General features: G+C 35.8%; 1 protein-coding gene across 3 annotated transcripts in view; it reads right to left on the reverse strand.

Annotated features, from left to right (window-relative positions):
* NUBPL (NUBP iron-sulfur cluster assembly factor, mitochondrial) overlaps positions 1 to 20,873 on the reverse strand; it is a 297,899-nt gene that overhangs the window by 176,419 nt on the left and 100,607 nt on the right. For all 3 annotated transcript variants that reach the window (XM_073800566.1, XM_073800565.1, XM_073800567.1), the window contains exons 6-7: positions 17,056 to 17,095; positions 16,879 to 16,969 (exon numbers count right to left, since the gene is read on the reverse strand). In XM_073800566.1, the coding sequence (XP_073656667.1) occupies positions 16,879 to 16,969; positions 17,056 to 17,095 (131 nt within the window). The remainder of the gene's footprint in view (positions 1 to 16,878; positions 16,970 to 17,055; positions 17,096 to 20,873) is intronic.

Consider the following 20,873-nt stretch of genomic DNA (forward strand, 5'->3'; position numbering starts at 1 on the left):
ACTGGAATCAGTTGGAAAGCTCCAAAAATGCTGATGCCTGGCTTACATACCAAGAGTTCATGATTTAATCTGTCTGGAGTGTGACCTGAAATTTGAAAATTTTAAAAGATTCCCAAATGATTCTAATATGCAGATATACTGGAAAACCATGGCTGCAAACACTTTATCTTTATGACATTAGTATCCTTAGTCCTTTTCCTACTTGAACTACTTTTTTTCCTCTTTACTAACTCCTTTTCCTCACAAAATCACCACCCCAAACTACGAATATTAACCAAAGAGAAGTCTTCAACTCATTACTCTTCTGTTACTATAATTAATATAATTCAAGTCATGAAAGTACAAGAGATGTCTCAGGGAGGATGGTGGTGATGACAACAATAATAATGATACCTAATATCAACAAATCTAATACCCTACTTATTATAAGATGTATCATTATTTTATGTAGCAAGAAAAGAGAGAAAAACACCTAAGATGAGAAGGAGTCTAATAGAAGAAGCCTACAAAAAAGTAGGGACCCCAAAAGACTAAACTCTCTTAAACTAAAGGTAAATAAAATATAAGTCCTCAAGTTAGAAATAAATTTCAAGGAAATGTGCATCTCTCCAGGCCCTGGCAGAAGGCAGAAAAACATTACCTAAAGACAATAAATCAGAAATTGGTACACATGGAGCTTTTCAATCTGAATTCTTATCACCTGAGTGGTCCCAAAAACCTCTAACAGAGAATTCTATTTAAAGTTGCCTCAGGTTGAAAATGTCGCACGTGAATAGAGGCACAACACAAAACATCTCTGAAAGAACCAGAATTCAAGCCACTGATAAAGGAATTCTAAGAAGCCATCACTTGCAAGATGCATCCCGATTTGAGAAATGTTAACATATGGAAAAAATCTAATTTGTGTTAAGACTGATAAAACACAATAACAACAGGGCACATTTATGTGACACTTACTATGCTGTCTAAGCATATTACACATATTAACTCATTTAATCTTCACAGTGCAGTAGTTACCATTCACCCCATTATATACATAAGGAACTAAAGCCCAGAGAGGTTTTTGCCCAAGGATATGCAGCTATTAGGTGTGCAGTAGCGACTGGACTCAGGCAGATGTGGCTCCATAGTCCATGCCCTTAGCTACTGAGCTATGAACATAAATTGTGGAGAACACCAACATATAAGGGGTAGGCAGATAAAAAGAACACAGATATAAAAGAATTCATGAAAGCTGCCAGAGGAAAAAGACATATTACCCACAGGAGAACAATTCAGAAATGATGACAGATTTCTTACTGGAAATAATGAAAAGCAGAAGACAATGGAACAGCACCTTTAAAAGATTGAAGGAAAAAAATGCCAACACAGAATTCTACATGCACTGAAAAGATGAAGAGAAAATAAATACATTTCCAACAAATAAAAGTTAAAAAAACTCTTCATCAGGAGACCCACACCACAAAAAAAGACTAAAACAACTTCGTCAGGATAAGGAAAATGGATGAAACTCAGATTTAAGGAAATGCAAAGCACAGAAAAAACAAAGTTGTGGGTAAATATGAAACACTGTTTTCTTAATTTCTTTAAAAGATGACTATTTAAATAAATTTATAACACTGTATTGTGAGATTTAATAAAGTATATGTATTTAAAATATATCACAACAATACACACAGAATGGGAGGTGGTATTTCGTTGGCCAGAAAGTTCGTTCGGGTTTTTCCATAATATCTTACAGAAAAACCCAAATGAACATTCTGGCCAACCCAATAAATGGAACAATACTGTTAGAAAGTAATTAATCATGTGATTAAGAATATAAACCTTAAGAAGACTGTGAAAAGAAAGCATATTATTAGCTCTAAAATAGCCACTGAATACTAATAGGAAGAGGTTTAGTTTAAAAGCCAATAAAAGAATTTAAATGGAATTCAAGAAATATTTCATTAATTGAACAGAGTACAGTAAAAGAAAAGCAGAGGAAGAAAAAAATAGATAGAACAAATGAGAAAAAAAGTAAAATGGCAGACTTAAACCCAACCATATAAATAATTATAGTAAGTGTAAATGGATTAAGCAATCCAAATTAAAAGGCAAAGATTATTAATTAGACTTCAGACTGGATAAAACAGCAAGACACAACTAAATGTTGTCTACAAAGCTCCACCTTAAGTATAATGAAATAGAAGATTAAAAGTAAAAAGATAAAAAAGATATTCTCTGGAAACGGAGTATGCACAAGAAAACTAATGTGGCTACATTAGTATCAAATAAAGTAGACTTCAAGATGAGCATTTACCAGAGATAAAGAGGAACATTTCATAAAAATAAAAAGGTCAATTGACCAGGAAGACATAACAATTCTAAACAGGTGATTAGAGCTTCAAAATATATGAAGCAAAAAACAAAATACAGAAATGAACAAATTCACAATCACAGCTGGAGATTTTAACACTCCTCTCCCACTAACTGACAGAATAACTAGACAAAAAAAAATCAATAATGATATGAAACATTTGAACAACACTGTCAACCTGACCTAAATGATATTCATTGAACATTAACCACAACAACTGAAAAATACACATTCTTTCTAAAAGCACAATGGAACAATCACAAAGACAGATCACATGCTGGTCCATAAAATAAGCTTCAAAAAATTTTAAAAGACTGATATCTTAGTAAATTCTCTAACCAAAACAAAATTACACTAGAAATCAATGCCATTAAGTTATTAAGAAGATTCCCTACTGTTTAGAAATTAAGCAACACACTACAAGTATCCACAGGTAAAAGAAAAGGAAATTAGAAATTATTTTGAATTGTTTGACAATGAAAACATATCAGAATTTGCAGGATTCTAAGCAATGACTAGAGATAAATCTATAGCCATAACTACATACATTAAAAAACAAGAAATGCTTATCATCAATTACCTAAGTTTCTACCTTAAGATGATAGAAAAAAAGAGCAAATAAAACCTGAAGTAGGGCTTCCCTGGTGGCACAGTGGTTAAGAATCCACCTGTCAAGGCAGGGGTCACGGGTTCAAGCCCTGGTTTGGGAAGATCCCGCATGCCATGGAGCAACTAAGCCCGTGTGCCACAACCACTGAGCCTGTGCGCCACAACTACTGAGCCTGCGCTGTAGAGCCCACGAGCCACAGCTACTGAGCGTGCATGCCACAACTACTAAAGCCCATGTGCCTAGAGCCGCTGCTCTACAACAAGAGAAGCCACTGCAATAAGAAGCCCACACACTGCAATGAAGAGTAGCCCCTGCTCACTGCAACTAGAGAAAGAGAGAAAGCCTGCGCACAGGAATGAAGACCCAATGCAGCCAAAAATAAAATAAATAAATTTATTTTTTAAAAAAACCTGAAATAAATAGTAACAGTATGACCAGAAAACAATGAAATAAGAAATAAACATAAAATAGCGAAATCTTAAAGGGCCAGTAGTTGATCCTTTGAAAAAATTAACAAAATTGAAAAATCCCTAGCAAGAAAAATCAGGAATAAAAGACAAAAAAAACAAATTGCTAATATTAGGAATTCAGAGGGAACACGGCTACATCCTATATCCTATCTGAAAAGGTAATAAGGTAATACTATGAACAAAGTTCATGTATATATTCTACAAATCAGGTGAAATGAACAAATTCCTGTAAAACTCAAGAAAACTGAAACAAGATGAAATTAAAGCTCTAAATAGAATTAGTCCTCAGAAACATCCCCACCCACAGTGGCTGAGGGCAGGGTGGTGGGGAGAAGGGGAAGTGCTACTCCAGCTCTAGGTTTCCTTGGTAAACTCCACAAAATACAAACTTTAAACCAAAGCTAATAATCTTTCACAAAATAGAAGAGGAGGGAAGTACTTCCAAATGCATTTTATGAGGCCAAGATAGTTCTCATACAACACCTGAAAAAGACATTACAGGAAAAACAACTTAGAAACCAATATTCTTCATAAATATTGATCTAAAACTCCTTAATAAAATACTGGCAAATTGAATCCAGCAACATATTAAAAGTAAGTATACTATTATTTATTGTAATTAAAATATCATGACCAAGGAGAATTTATCTCAGGAATGCAAGTTTGGTCTAAGATCAGAAAATAAATCAATGTATTATAAATTACCACATTAATAGAATAAATGAGAAAACCACATGATCATTCAATAAATGAAAAAAAGAAGCATTTGAAGAAGTTCAACACCCATTCGAGATAAAAGCTCCTCAGCAAACAAAGAAACAGAAAGGAATTTCCTCAACCTGATAGAGGGCATCAATAAAAACCTACAGCTATCATCTTGCTTCTTTTTTCTTTTTTGAATTTCATTTTATTTATTTTTTTATACAGCAGTTCTTATTACTCATCCATTTTATACACATAAGTGTATACATGTCAATCCCAATCTCCCAATTCATCCCACCACCATCCCCACCCCCCGTCGCATTCCCCCCTTGCTGTCCATACGCTTGTTCTCTACATCTGTCTCCCACTTTCTGCTCTGCAAACCGGTTCATCTATACCATTTTTTTAGGTTCCACATATGTGCGTTAATATACGATATTTGTTTTTCTCTTTCTGACTTACTTCACTCTGTATGACAGTCTCTAGATCCATCCACGTCGCTACAAATGACCCAATTTCATTCCTTTTTATGGCTGAGTAACATTCCATTGTATATATGTACCACATCTTCTTTATCCATTCGTCTGTCGATGGGCATTTAGGTTGCTCCCATGACCTGCCTATTGTAAACAGTGCTGCAATGAACACTGGGATGCATGTGTCTTTTTGAATTATGGTTTTCTTTGGGTATATGTCCAGTACTGGGAATGCTAAGCTCATATGGTAATTCTATTTTTAGTTTTTTAAGGAACCTCCATACTGTTCTCCATAGTGGCTGTATCAATTTACATTCCCACCAACAGTGCAAAAGGGTTCCCTTTTCTCCACACCCTCTCCAGCATTTGTTGCTTGTAAATTTTCTAATGATGCCCATTCTAACTGGTGTGAGGTGATACCTCATTGCAGTTTTGATTTGCATTTCTCTTAACAGTAAGTGATGTTGAGCAGCTTTTCATGTGCTTCTTAGTCATCTGTATGTCCTCTTTGGAGAAATGTCTATTTAGGTCTTCTGCCCATTTTTGGATTGGGTTGTTTGCTTTTTTGATACTCAGCTGCATGAGCTGTTTATATATTTTAGAGACTAATCCTTTGTCCACTGATTCGTTTGCAAATATTTTCTCCCATTTTGAGGGTTGTCTTTTCGTCTTCTTAATGCTTTCCTTCGCTGTGCAAAAGGTTTTAAGTTTCATTAGGTTCCATTTGTTTATTTTTGTTTTTATTTCCATTACTCTAGGAGGTGGATCAAAAAAGATCTTGCTATGATTTATGTCAAAGAGTGTTCTTCCTATGTTTTCCTCTAAGAGTTTTACACTGTCTGGTCTTCCATTTAGGTCTCTAATCCATTTTGAGTTTATTTCTCTGTATGGTGTTAGGGATTGTTCTATTTCATTCTTTTACATGTGGCTGCCCAGTTTTCCCAGCACCACTTACTGAAGAGACTGTCTTTTCTCCATTGTATATCCTTCACTCCTTTGTCATAGATTAGTTGACCATAGGTGCGTGGGTTTATCTCTGGGATTTCTATCCTGTTCAATTGATCTATATTTCTGTTTTTGTGCCAGCACCATATTGTCTTGATTACTGTAGCTTTGTAGTATAGTCTGAAGTCCGGGAGTCTAATTCCTCCAGCTCCGGTTTTTTCCCTCAAGACTGCTTTGCCTATTTGGGGTCTTTTGTGTCTCCATACGACTTTTAAGATTTTTTGTTCTAGTTCAGTAAAAAATAGCATTGGTAATTTGATAGGGATTGCATTGAATCTGTAGATTGCTTTGGGCAGTATAGTCATTTTCACAATATTGATTCTTCCAATGCAAGAACATGGTATATCTCTCCATCTATTGGAATCATCTTTAATTTCTCTCAACAGTGTCTTATAGTTTTCTGCATACAGATCTTTTGCTCCTTAGGTAGGTTTATTCCAAGGTATTTTATTCTTTTTGTTGCAACGGTAAATGGGAGTGTTTCCTTAATTTCTCTTTCAGAGTTTTCATCATTAGTGTATAGGAATGCAAGAGATTTCTGTGCATTAAGGTTGTATCCTGCTACTTCACCAAATTCATTGATTAGCTCTAGTAGTTTTCTGGTAGCATCTTTAGGATTCTCTATGTATAGAATCATGTCATCTGCAAACAGTGACAGTTTTACTTCTTCTTTTCCAATTTGTATTCCTTTTATTTCTTTTTCTTCTCTGATTGCCGTGGCTAGGACTTCCAAAACTATGTTGAATAATAGTGGTGAAAGTGGATATCCTTGTCCTTTTCCTAATCTTAGAGGAAATGTTTTCAGTTTTTCCCCTTGAGAATGATGTTTGCTGTGGGTTTGTCTCTATGGACTTTATTATGCTGAGGTAGGTTCCATCTCTGCCCATTTTCTGGAGTTTTTATCATAAATGGGTGTTGAATTTTGTCAAAAGCTTTTTCTGCATCTATTGAGATGATCATATGGTTTTATTCTTCAATTTGTTAATATGGTGTATCACATTGATTGATTTGCATATATTGAAGAATCCGTGCATCCCTGGGATAAATCCCACTGATCATGATGTATGATCCTTTTAATGTAATGTTGGATTCTGTTTGCTAGTATTTTGTTGAAGATTTTTGCATCTATATTCATCAGTGATATTGGTCTGTAATTTTCTTTTTTTCTGGTATCTTTGTCTGGTTTTGGTATCAGGGTGATGGTGGCCTCATAGAATGAGTTTGGGAGTGTTCTTTTCTCTGCAATTTTTTGGAAGAGTTTGAGAAGGATAGGTGTTAACTCTTCTCTAAATGTTTGACAGAATTCACCTGTGAAGCCATCTGGTTCTGGACTTTTCTCTGTTGGAAGATTTTTAATCACACTTTCCATTTCATTACTTGTGATTGGTCTGTTCATATTTTCTATTTCTTCCTGGTTCAGTCTTGGAAGGTTATACCTTTCTAAGAATTTGTCCATTTCTTCCAGGTTGTCCATTTTATTGGCATGGAGTTGCTTGTCATAGTCTCTTAGGATGCTTTGTATTTCTGCGGTGTCCATTGTAACTTCTCCTTTTTCATTTCTAATTTTATTTATTTGAGTACTCTCCCTCTTTTACTTGATGAGTCTGTCTAATGGTTTATCAATTTTGTTTATTCTTCTAAAAGAACCAGCTTTTAGTTTTATTGATCTTTGCTATTATTTTCTTTGTTTCTATTTCATTTATTTCTGCTCTGATCTTTATGATTTCTTTCCTTCTGCTAACTTTCAGTTTTGTTTGGTCTTCTTTCTCTAGTTCCTTTAGGTGTAAGGTTAGATTGTTTATTTGAGATTTTTCTTCTTTCTTGAGGTAGGCTTATATATCGATAAATTACCCTCTTAGAACTGCTTTTGCTGAATCCCATAGGTTTTGGATCATCGTGTTTTCATTGTCATTTGTCTCTAGGTATTTTTTTATTTCCCTTTTGATTTCTTCAGGGATCACTTGGTTATTTAGTAAAGTATTGTTTAGCCTCCATGTGTTTGTGTTTTTTTCCCTGTAATTGAATTCTAATTCTTAGCATTGTGGTCAGAAAAGATGCTTGATATGATTTCAGTTTTCTTTAATTTACCGAGGCTTGATTTGTGACCCAAGATGTGATCTCTTCTGGAGAAGGTTCCGTACGCACTTGAGAAGAAAGTGTAATCTGTTTTTGGATGGAATGTCCTATAAATATCAATTAAATCTGTCTGGTCTATTGCATCATTTAACGCTTCTGTTTCCTTATTAATTTTCTGTTTGGATGATCCGTCCATTGGTATAAGTGAGGTGTTAAACTCCCCCAATATTACTGTGTTACTGTCAATTTCCTCTTTTATATCTGTTAGCAGTTGCCTTATGTATTGAGGTGCTCCTCTGTTGGGTGCATATATATTTATAATTGTTTATCTTCTTCCTGGATTGATCCCTTGATCATTATGTAGTGTCCTTGTCTCTTGTAACATACTTTATTTTAAAGTCTATTTTATCTGATATGAGTATTGCTACTCCAGGTATCTTTTGATTTCCATTTGCATGGAATATCTTTTTCTGTCCCCTCACTTTCAGTCTGTATGTGTCCTTAGGTCTGAAGTAGGTCTCTTGTAGACACCATATATATGGGTCTTTTTTTGTATCCATTCAGCAAACCTGTGTCTTTTGGTTGGAACATTTAATCCATTCATGTTTAAGGTAATTATTGATATGTATGTTCCTATTACCATTTTCTTAATTGTTTTGGGTTTGTTTTTGTAGGCCCTTCTCTTGTGTTTCCCACTTAGAGAAGTTCCTTTAGCATTTGTTGTACAGCTGGTTTGGTGGTGCTGAATTCTCTTAGCTTTTGCTTGTCTGTAAAGCTTTCGATTTCTCCATTGTATCTGAATGAGATAATCTTGGTTGTAGGTTATAGGTTGGTTGTAGAATAATCTTGGTTGTAAGTTCTTCCCTTTCATCACTTTAAGTATATCATGTCACTCCCTTCTGGCTTGTAGAGTTTCTGCTGAGAAATCAGCTGTTAATCTTATGGGAGTTCCCTTGTGTTGTCATTTTTCCCCTGCTGCTTTCAATAATTTTTCTTTGTCTTTAATTTTTTCCAATTTGCTTACTATGTGTCTCGGCATGTTTCTACTTGGGTTTGTCCTGTATGGGACTCTCTGCACTTCCTGGACTTGGGTGGCTATTTCCTTTCCCATGTTAGAGAACTTTCGACTATAATCTCTTCAAATATTTTCTCAGGTCCTTTCTCTCTCTCTTCTCCTTCTGGGACCCCTATATTGTGAATGTTATTGCCTTTAATATTATCCCAGAGGTCTCTTAGGCTGTCTTCATTTATTTTCATTCTTTTTTCTTTATTCTGTTCTGCAGCAGTGAATTCCACCATTCTGACTTGCAGGTCACTTATCCGTTCTTTTGCCTCAGTTATTCTGCTATTGATTCCTTCTACTTACTTCTCAATTCAGTTACTGTATTGTTCATCTCTGTTTGTTTGTTCTTTAATTCTTCTAGATATTTGTTAAACATTTCTTGCATCTTCTCGATCTTTGCCTCCATTCTTTTCCGAGGTCCTGGATCATCTTCACTATCATTATTCTGAATTCTTTTTCTGGAAGGTCGCCTATCTCCACTTCATTTGGTTTTCTGGGATTTTTATCTTGTTCCTTCATCCGGTACATAGCCCTTTGCCTTTTCATCTTGTTTATCTTTCTGTGAATGCGGTTTTTGTTCCACAGGCTGCAGGACTCTAGTTCTTCTTGCTTCTGCTGTCTGCTCCTGTGGATTAGGCTATCTAAGCGGCTTCTGCAAGTTTCCCGACGGGAGGGACTGGTGGCGGGTAGATCTGGCTGTTGTTCAGGTGGGCAGAGCTCAGTAAAACTTTAATCCACTTGTCTGCTGATGGGTAGGGCTGGGTCCCCTCCCTGTTGGTTGTTTGGCCTGAGGCGACCCCAACCCAGAGCCTACCCAGGCTCTTTGGTGGGGCTAATGGCAGACTCTGGGAGGGCTCACGCCAAGGAGTACTTCCCAGAACTTCTCTGCCAGTGTCCTTGTCCTTACGGTGAGACAGAGCCAGCTCCCGCCTCTGCAGGAGACCCTCCAACACTAGCAGGTAGCCCTGGTTCAGTCTCTATGGGGTCACTGCTCCTTCCTCTGGGTCCTGGTGCCCACACTACTTTGTGTGTGCCCTCCAAGAGTGCAGTCTGTTTCCCCCAGTCCTGTCAAAGTCCTGCAATCAAATCCCACCAGCCTTCAAAGTCTGATTCTCTAGGAATTCCTCCTCCTGTTGCCGGACCCCCAAGTTCGGAAGCCTGACGTGGGGCTCAGAACCTTCATTCCAGTTCTTGTACTTCTGTGGTATAAGTGTTCTCCAGTTTGTGAGTCACCCACCAGCAGTTATGGGATTTGATTTTATTGTGATTACACCCCTCCTACCATCTCATTGTGTCTTCGGATGTGGGGTATCTTTTTGGGTGAGTTCCAGTGTTTTCCTGTTTATGATTGTTCAGCAGTTAGTTGTGATTCCAGTGTTCTCACAAGAGGAAGTGAGAGCACATCCTTCTACTCTGCCAATTTGAACCAATCGCTATCATCTTTCTTAATGAAGAAATATTTAATGTTAATGTCACTAGATGTGACATTTCCCTTTTATTGTACAGCTTGGTAAAGAGAATAAATATCATCAAATAAGAAAAAAATATCTGGATGAAGACTAGCATGTCTGCTTTCATCTTTTCTATTCAACACTGTACTGACAGTTCAATAAGAAGACAAGAAAACGAAATGAAAAGAATAGATTGGAAAGAAAGAAATGAAGCTGTTTTACTTGCAGACAATATAATCATGTGCATACAAGGTACCAAGAAAGCTACTAAATAACTACTTGAAAACAAATTTGGAAAAATTATGAATACAAGGTTAATATATAAAAATCAATAGTATATGTACTATGTGCTAACTGTAAACAATTTGAAATTAAACACCCCAAAAAAATTCCATTTACAATATCATCAAAGAACACTTAAGATAAATCTAACAAACGAATTACAAGACCTATACACTGAAAACTATATAATATTACTCCAAGAAATTAAAGAAAATCTAAATAAATGTAGAAACATACCATGCTCAGGGTTAGAAGACTTAATGTTGTCAGGATCTCGATTCACCCAAAACTGATCTATACTGATAGTTCGATACTATCCTAATGAAAATAACAACATGCTTTTCTACACCAATTGGTAAGTTGAATATAAAATTTATACAGAAATGTAAAGAACCTAGAATAGTCAAAACAATCTTAAGAAAAAACAAAGTTGGAGGACTCTCACTTTCTGATATTAAGCCTTCTATACAGCTTCAATCATCAAGAGAGTATGGTTCTACTCTAAGGATTAAACTATTCATGGAACACAACACAGTGTCCAGAGATAGGCCCATACACATATGCTTAATTGATTTTTGTCTAATGTATGAAGTCAATTCAATAGGGAAAGGGAAGTCTTTTAAACAAAGTGCTAGAACAATTAGATAAACTATTATAATGTGTGTTTTCCAACACCGCCAAGCAATTAAGTCAATTCTGACACTATCTACCTGGAGATAGCATCAGATCCCATACATTAAGGGCTTAGTCCCACAAGACTTCACCCAATTCAGATGCCAATCACAAGTCCAGGCTATTACACGTGCTTCTGGGCTGACTGGCTATAAATGGGAGGTTCGCATGACCCCCTCCTCAGGTTCAATTGAAAGCATACCTCATTGTATCACACTTCACAGATATTGCATCTTTTACAAATTGAAGGTTTGTGGCAACCCTGCATCAAGCAAGTCTATCAGGACCATTTTTCCAAGTGAGCATTTACTCACTGTGTCTCTGTGTCACATTTTGGTAATCCTTGCAATATTTCAAACTTTTTCATTATTATCATATTTGTTATTGTGATCTGTGATCACTGATCTTTCATGTTACTACTGCAAAAAGATTATGACTTGCTGAAGGCTCAGATGATGGTTAACACTTTTTAGCAAGAAAGTATATTTTAATTAAGGTATGTACTTTTTTTCTTTTTAGACATAATGCTATTGCACACTTTATAGACTACAGTATAATGGAAACGTAACTCTCATGTGCACTGGGAAACAAAAAAGTTTATGCAACTGCTTTACTGTGATATTCCCTTCACTGCGGTGGTCTGGAACCAAACCCACAATATCTGAGGTTGCCTGTATTTTACTAGGGCAGCTCACAGAACTCAGAAAAATGTTTACTTACATTTACCAGTTTATTATAAAGGGTATTATAAAGGATACAGATGAACAGCCAGATGAAGAGGTAAATACAAGGTTCAGAAGGGCCCTGAGCACAGGAGCTTCTGTCGCCATGGAACTAGAGTACACAACCCACCCAGCATGTGGACGTGTTTTACAACCCAGAAGCTCATCGAATCTTGTTGTTCAAGAATTTTCATAGAGTTTAATCTGCAGCCCACCCCCCTTCCCGTTCCCAGAGGTCAGTAGGAGAGGCTGAAAGTTCTAACCCTCTAAATACTTGGCCTTGCTGGTGACCAGTCCCATCCTGAGGCTATCTAGTCCTACCCCAAGTCACCTCACTAGCGTGAACTAGCAGGTGTGCTCAAAACGAGGCTCCTTACGAATGACAAAGGACAATCCTATCACTCAGGAAATTCCAAGGGTTTTAGGAGCTTTGTGTCAGGACCCAAGGACAAAGAATAAATATATTTCCTATTATGACACAACTATGAAAAAATATAAACCTTGATCATTATCTCACTTCATACAAAAAAATTAATTCCAGATATACAAGCCAGACCTATAAATCTTAAAGGTAAAAATATACACAAGAATCTCAACCTTGGGGTAGACAGGCAAAGATTTCTTAGAGAGGGCAGAAAAAGTACTAAGCATTAAGAAAAAAAAAAATTGGAGGGGGGGAATAGATTGGGTTTCACGAAAATTTAAAACTTCAGCTCATCACAAGGCAAGCCACAGACTGGGAGAAATATTCCCAATACATGTACCTGACAATGGACTCATAACCAGAATATATTAAAACTCTTGCAACTCAATTACAAGAAGAAAAATGAGCCAAAAAAAAAAAAAAAAAGAGTGAAAGACTTGAACATACACTTCATGAAAGAAGATACAGCAATATCTAACATGCACATGAAAAGGGGCTTAAAATCATTGACCATAAGGGAAGCACAAATTAAAACCATCAAAAGATACCATTTTATACCCACCAGTGAACAGAATGACCACACCAAACATTGACAAAGATGTGAAACAACTGGAACTCTTATGAACACTTGTACAAGTATTTATAGCAGCATTATTCATAATGGCCAAAAACTGGAGACTACCTAAATGTCTATCAACAGAAGAACAGCTAAAACAATATTAGGTTATATTCATGCAAAGGAATACTACTCAGCAATAAAAGGACTCAGCTACTGATACATGCAACAAGGATGACTTCAAAAGCATTAGACTAAGAAAGAGAAACCAGATACAAAAGGCTCTATACTATAAGGTTCCCTTTATATGAAGTATAAGAACATGTAAAACTCATTTATGTAAAACTCATTTATGGTGACAGAAATCACAACAATCATGGCCTATGGGTGTGGGACTGACTACAAGAGAGTCCAAGGAAACTTTCTAGGGGCATGGAAATGTCCTCTATCTTGATTGGGGTATGGTTACACAGTCACATATGTTTATCAAAAATCACTGAACTCCACATATAAGATCTGTGAATCCTATTATATGTATAAGTTTAACTCAATAAATTAAAAGAAAGAGGGAAAAAAACTTTAAAAAAGATTCCAATTCAAGATGGCAGACCTACCACAAGTATTTATCATCTCCCCACAAGATAGTAACTGGGAAGGGACAGGGGAAGAGCTTCTGGAACATTGGTATTCTATTTATCTTGTCCTGAATGATGAGTATAAGGTGTTTTCACTTTGGGATAATCCATCTATCTGGACACTTATGATCTGTACCTTCTTCTACATATATGTTATATTCAATTTTTTTAATCAGCCAATGAACCAGGTACCCTCCACAATCCACTGCTATATAGAGCATCTATCCAGCTACTATATTTTCACAAAGGATGTTAAATTTACCAAATGCTGGTCTGCTTTCTAAAGCAAAACAAAACACTCCTTAATTAATAGCTCAGATGATTAGCACTGATCACGGTATGATCCAAAAATATCAGCTTTCAGCTCCTATTAAAATGTGCAGATGACAGAAGCAACTTTACAAAAGACTGTATGGCAAACATGCAGGCCAATATCCTAATATCCTAGCGGATACTCTAGGTATCCTCTAAGTATCCCAAGAAAATAAGTAATGGATTCATTTTCTCGCCCCTGATATTCATTCTGATATTTTGTAGTATGTTTGCTAAAAATGTATCTTCAGCACTTGTCAGAATAAACTGTAACTTTTATATGATTTATGTGCCAGCAAGTCAAATTGCCACATCTCCAATAGGTCCTCTGCCAAACAACCAAATTCCCTAAATATATATATATATTTTTGTTTGTTTGTTTGTTTGTTTTGCAGTACGTGGGCCTCTCACTGTTATGGCCTCTCCCGTTGTGGAGTACAGGCTCCGAACGCGCAGGCTGAGCAGCCATGGCTCACGGGCCCAGCCGCTCCGCGGCATGTGGGATCTTCCCGGACCAGGGCACGAACCCGTGTCCCCTGCATTGGCAGGCGGACTCTCAACCACTGCGCCACCAGGGAAGCCCTCTAAATATTTTTTAAGCTGAGCATTTAATAAATGTTAAAAGAATAATGAATTAAATCAGATGATTGAAGTGCTGAGAGCCTGGCTAAACTCAGAAATCAAAAATGTATGATGCCAGCAATTAACACAAGTATTCTACATTCTCCAACAGTATTCATCAGTAGATACAAAAGGCTGGGTTATGGTGGGACACTGAGAATACAGAATTGGCATCCTGCCTCCTCTCCCCTTCCCCAACACCCCACCAAATAAAAAAATAATATACTTCTGGTTCCTTCAGACTTTTGATCTTCTCACCTCTGGTCTCAAAAAGTTTTCTTTGTTTATAAAAGCAGGTACTAAATCTAAGTGTGACCTTCAGGTGCAGTCTTTCTGCAGCCTAATTATTCAAACTGTCAGGTTTAATCTCATTCTGTGGGAAACTCCCTTTGCCCCTCTCCTGAGGGCAGTTACACACTTGCTCTCTCTCTTCCAGGCTCAGGGGCTCATTTGCAGATGCTTTTGTCACCTGTTGGAATCTGAGATTTAAAAGGATCCCTGAGATTTAAAAAGGACAGAAAAGAGAGAACTTGCTCACCCCTTGCTGGGCACAGGCTATGGGGATTCTACATCTCTGAGCTAGGAACACCAACCCTTGGCCTGGACTTCTGTGTCTCTTCTCACTGACTTGGATCTCTAAGTGTCTGATCACTGTGGAAAGCGGAAGTACTTCCATCTTCTTGTGGCCATCCATAAAGACTTAGGAGGAATTCTGAATCATTTCCTGTTGAGAATTCTAACACTAACATAGGAGGCGGGAAATATTGTCAATGAGAAAATGTTGCCTGCCATATCAGTAAACAAGGATGTTGCAGCCATCAAGCCATCACATTACCACCTCCCTGAGAGTTAGCCCTGAGGGAACTCAGGATAGAAACAGAATGCCCCCCATCTAGCAGTCAGCTGCTGCAGCCACCCCTGATGGTGCACCCTGAGGAAACTCAGAATGAGAAAGCACAGGATACTGGCCCCAGATAACTGAGGGCCCCAGATATCAAAGGAATGATTTCAATGAGCCCAAACTCTTATATCCTCCCATACATAGAGAAGCGCTAAATTCCTTAACTTGAGATATGTGATTTTCTTAAATTGACAGTAATCTTTTGATGTTCTGACTACCTGTCTTTGCTGCAAAAACTCTTATATATCCTGGCCCCTCCCTTACCTCTTCGAAGCAGTCCCTTAGAGTTACCTGAGAGACTGCATCCTGGGATGAAGTCCTCAGTTTTGTCCGCCAAATAAAACATAATTCTCAACTTACAGGTTGCACAATTTTTTCAGTTGACAATATTAAAATCAAAATTCTCCTTCTGGTGTTTCCAGATTTCCATTGACTCTAACTTTAATTATAAACTGAATAAATATTGTTTTAGAATTTCCTTAAAGAAAAAAAAATCCTGGCTTAATCCACAGAAATAAAGGTCAAGATCACAAAGGAACTGGAATGGATGGGGTCAGGAGTATAACTGAAATAATCAACTATGGGATCTGAGTGTGAAAGAGGAAGAAATGCAGCCAAGAGACTTAAATGTGCTGAGAAGATAGGAGGATTCTGGGACCAAAGAGCAAAGAGCACATTTATCAGAACTCAAGCAGCAGAAAAAAGACAAGATGTTACAATGAAAAAAGAAGAGTTTCAGAGTTCAAGACATATTATATCTACTTACTTTCACAACTGGAAATGAATATAGGAATATGTATGATTAGAACTGCCAGCCTATGGCATGGTGCCTGACCCAAAGTAAAACATGAATAAATAAGGCGTAATTGTTATAAGTCAGTGGAGAAAATCCAAAGTACTTATAATATTTACCTAGAACATAACTGACTATAAATTCACAGTTACTAAGAAAAAATAAAATTTATTCCTATAAATAACATAGAGCTCATCTGATATTTTTAGATTATCCAATCAACTGTTCTTTTCCTTAAGGTCAAATTCAAGTTGATTGGACAGATATTATATAAATAAATATGTAGCCATATGTACTCAGAGTAAAATAAAATTTCATTTTGTTCTGAAGCAATTTTAATCATAAGCACTGTGGTTTATAGAATTTTTTCTACATCTAAGGAATTTCTACACTGCCGTTATAACTCAATATTGGCCACTACGAAATTAACCATAAATCTAAAGAACGCAAATTACTTATAAAATAAATTTCCTTGCCTTGATGTAGACTCAACAGAGTCTGAACAGAGAAACAGAATAATATAAAATAAGACATTAGATTTTAGTACTAATAAGCAACGGGAAAGATTCAATCATGTGACAGTGAAAGTTGGTCTTGGCGCCACACACCTCATTATAAATTCAGTATATTGACTGGGTTATTTTGCAAAACATCTCAAACCTGACTGCAAATTTTAACGACTCTCCAATCAGAAAATATTAACCACAGTGTGCCGATAATAAAATGATGCTTAATGCAATTTTCTTACCTGCCTCAACAGTTTCTCAATGGCTGACATTACCATAAGGCCTCTCCAAACAATGGGTGCAGTCTCTTCAATCAGGAAGCCCATGGACATACTGCAATGGGAAACCAAAAATACAACTAATTTATATAAGTTAATATTATTCTGAAAAGTAACATAAAGTAAAAAAGATATGCTTACCAAGCAATACCATAATTCAAAAGAGGCCGCATTAAGTTACCTGAAATAAGAAAAAAAAATCTTCTAGAAGAGTAAGTCATTATACATAAACATATTGCGTTTTCTTATCAAAGAGTGTCAAATTAAAAATATAAATAAGCGACTCATATTGCTAGTCTTTCACTTCCAACTAATTCACCTCAATTTGCAACAGTTTAAACATTATACCAAGCATACAACTAATACACCCAATGGGTGCAACATCTAAAAATAGATGGGATATAGTTTTATTAAGAAACACTTCATCTACTATTTTCAAATGTTCTAAAAAATAATCTCAATAAGTAATTTTGTCCACCAGGTTTATTCATATATATCGATAAATAAATTATATACATATGCTTATCTAGTATGTGTATACATGTATATTTGCAAACACACAGTTATTTCTTTTCTTTACTTGAAATTTTTGAAAAGTATAAGAATCCAAAAAAAGTAACAAACTCTATTTTGTATTTCAACATAATAAAAGCCAAATGTGAAAAACCCACAGCAAGCATCATACTCAATAGTAAAAGACTGGAAGTTTTTCCTCTAGGATCAGGAACAAGATAAGGATGCCCACTTTTGCCACTTTTATTCAACATAATACTGAAAGTTATAGCCAGAGCAATGAGGCAAGAAAAAGAAATAAACAGCATCCAAATTGGAAAGGAAGAAGTAAAGTTTTCTTTTTTCACAGATGTTATGATCTTATATATAAAACCCTGAAGGTTCCACAAAAAACTATTAGAGCTAATAAATAAATCTGGTAAAGTAGAGGATACAAAGTCAAAATACAAAAATCAGTTCATTTCTATATACTAACAATGAACAATCTGAAAAGGAAATTATGAAAATCCCATTTATAACAGCATCAAAAAGAATAAATACTTTGGAATTTACTTAATCAAGGACGTAAAAGACTTGCAAAATGCAAACTACAAAACATTGCTGAAAGAAATTAAAGAAGACATAAACAAGCGAAAACGTATGCCATGTTCATTAACTGGAAGACTTAATATTAAGATGTCAATACTACCCAAAGCCACCTACAGATTCAGTGCAATCCCTATCAAAATCCCTATCAAGGTAATATTTCCTGCATAAATAAAAAATCCATCCTAAAATTCATATGGTATCTCAAAGGATCCCAAATATGCAAATCAATCTTGAAAGAAAAGAACACAGCTTGAGGACTCATACTTCCTTATTTCAAAGCTTACTACAAAGCTACAGCAATCAAAACAATGTGGTACTGGCATAAAGGCAGACATATAGACCAATGAAACAGAATAGAGAGACCAGAAATAAACCCTCACATACACAGTCAAACGATTTTTTTCACAGAGAGGCCAAGATCATTCACTGGGGGAAAAGCTGGGAAAACTGTATATACACATGCAAAAGAATGAAGTTGGACCCTTACTTAACACCACAGACAAAAAATTAACTCAAAATGGATCAAAGGCCTAAATGTAACAGCTAAAACTATAAAGCTCTTAGAAGAAAACATAGGGCAAGAGCTTCATGTCATTGGATTTGGCAAGGATTTCTTGGATACACACCAAAGACATAGGCAACAAAAGCAACAATAGACAAACTGGAGTTCATGAAAGGTTTTAAATGTTGTGCATCAGGAGGTAATATCAACAGAGTGAAAAGGCAACCCAAAGAATGGGAGAAAATATTTGTAAATCATATATCTTATAGAGATTAATAGCCAGAATAGAATATAGAGAGAACTCTTAAAACTCAACAACAACAACAAAATTCAAAACTGGGCAAAGGAAGTGAATAGACATTTCTCCAAGGAAGATATACAAATGGCCAATAAGCACATGAAAAAATGTTCAACATCAATGATCATTAAGGAAATGTGAATCAAAATTACAATGAGAAGCCACCTCACACTATTAGGATGGCTGCCATAAAATAAAAAACCACAGGAAATAACAACAGTTGGCAAGAATAGAGACAAATGGCAACCCTTGTGCACTGTTCATGGGAATGTAAAATGGAAATGTTATGGAAAATAATATGAGTTCCTCAAAAAATTAAAAATAGAATTACCATACAATCCAGCAATTCCACTTCTTGGTGGAATTGAAAGCAGGGATGAAAAAAGGATTGAAGGGTATCAGTGTCTTGAAGAGATATTTGTACACTCATGTTCACAGCAGCATTACTCACTATACCTAAAATGTGGAAACAACCCAAGGGTCCTTTAATGAATGAATGGATAAGCTAAACGTGGTATAGATATGCAATGGAATATCATTCAGCCTTAAAAAGGAAGAAAATTCTGACATATGCTACAACATGGATGAACCACGAGAACACTGCTAAGTAAAATAAGTCAGACACAAAAAGAGAAATACTGTATGGTCCCCTTATATGAGATACTGAAAGTAGTCGAAATGATAGAGACAGAAAGTAGAATGGTGGTTGCCAGAGGGAGGGGAAAGTAGCAATGGAGAGCTATTGTTTAATGGATAGGGTGTTTTGGTTTTAAAAGATGAAAAGAAGTATGGAGGTAGATACATTTTATCATATGTTCTTTAGGTTCTTTCTCCTCTTTAAAGAGACTGAAATTTAAAATTATGATAAAGCATACAGGCATGGTTTATATAAGAAATCCATTACTGAACTCTATTCACTGGATTCCCTACACACACAAAAAGCTATGGCCCTTCATTAAAAGATTGGTGAATAAGTATGCATTTTTATGTTCCAAGCTAAAATAAAATGTTTAAGTATATACTTTTTAATGGTTTCCCTCTTTAACTTCTGACTAAACTAACAAGCTCAATCTCCCTCATAGATAATTTGATAGCAATATTCTTTTCCATGTAACTAACTTTGTCAATTCTTTCCAAAGCATCCAAGTTAAATTTACAGAGAAATAACTTTCCTCCATTGGGCTCTGCACAATTTTCTACTTTCCATTTTCTCCAATAACAAATGCATACCAATTAAAAAGTCAAGTAGTACTATAAAAATTATTAGCAAATGTCAATAATCCCCCAGCACTGTCACATTTCTTACTCCCCAGAGCCAACAACTATTAGTTGATTTCTTTAACTTCTTATGATGAATTAATCTTAGGCTTACAGAAAGTTGCAAGTATAGCCAGAGTCCTCATATACCCTTCACCTAGCTTTCCCTAATGTTAATATTTTATATAACCATAGTACAATTATCACAACCAGGAAATTAATGTTGATACAATTAGCTAATCTACCAAACCAAAAGGTTGACAATTTTTAGTTATCTCATGACATATTAAAGTATTTAGCTCTTTTTCACAAACACAGGCATACTTTTCATGCACCCATCTTCCCAATGCAATTATATCACCATTTTTATTAGACATCATGTAAATGTTACTAATAGGTGAGCAATATAGCACACAATACTATTTTTCCTTTCTCTCCCTGAATTGATAAGAAGATCTTTGCGCAGCATGTATGTGTTTCCTTCATTTTCTATGTATTTATTAGCAAATTCTTCCTATTTTCCAGTTGTGCAAATATCAAATACATTAATCAAATGCACTAGGCATTTGAGTTCATCATCTTGAACAAGGCTCTGCTGTTCTGTCCCTTTATAATGTCTTTTGAATAACAGAAGTTTTTACTTTTTATGTAATCAAATTAATCAGTTTTTTCCTTTATGGTCTATCCTTATTGGGTCTTGTTTAAGAAAGCCTTTACTAATACAGTCATTGAGATCATATATTGTCTTCTAAACCTTCATAGTTTCGCATTTTACATCTAAGTCCTTAAACCATCTGAAAT

The sequence above is a fragment of the Tursiops truncatus genome, chromosome 2 (genome assembly GCF_011762595.2).
Source record: "Tursiops truncatus isolate mTurTru1 chromosome 2, mTurTru1.mat.Y, whole genome shotgun sequence".
NCBI lineage: Eukaryota > Metazoa > Chordata > Mammalia > Artiodactyla > Delphinidae > Tursiops > Tursiops truncatus.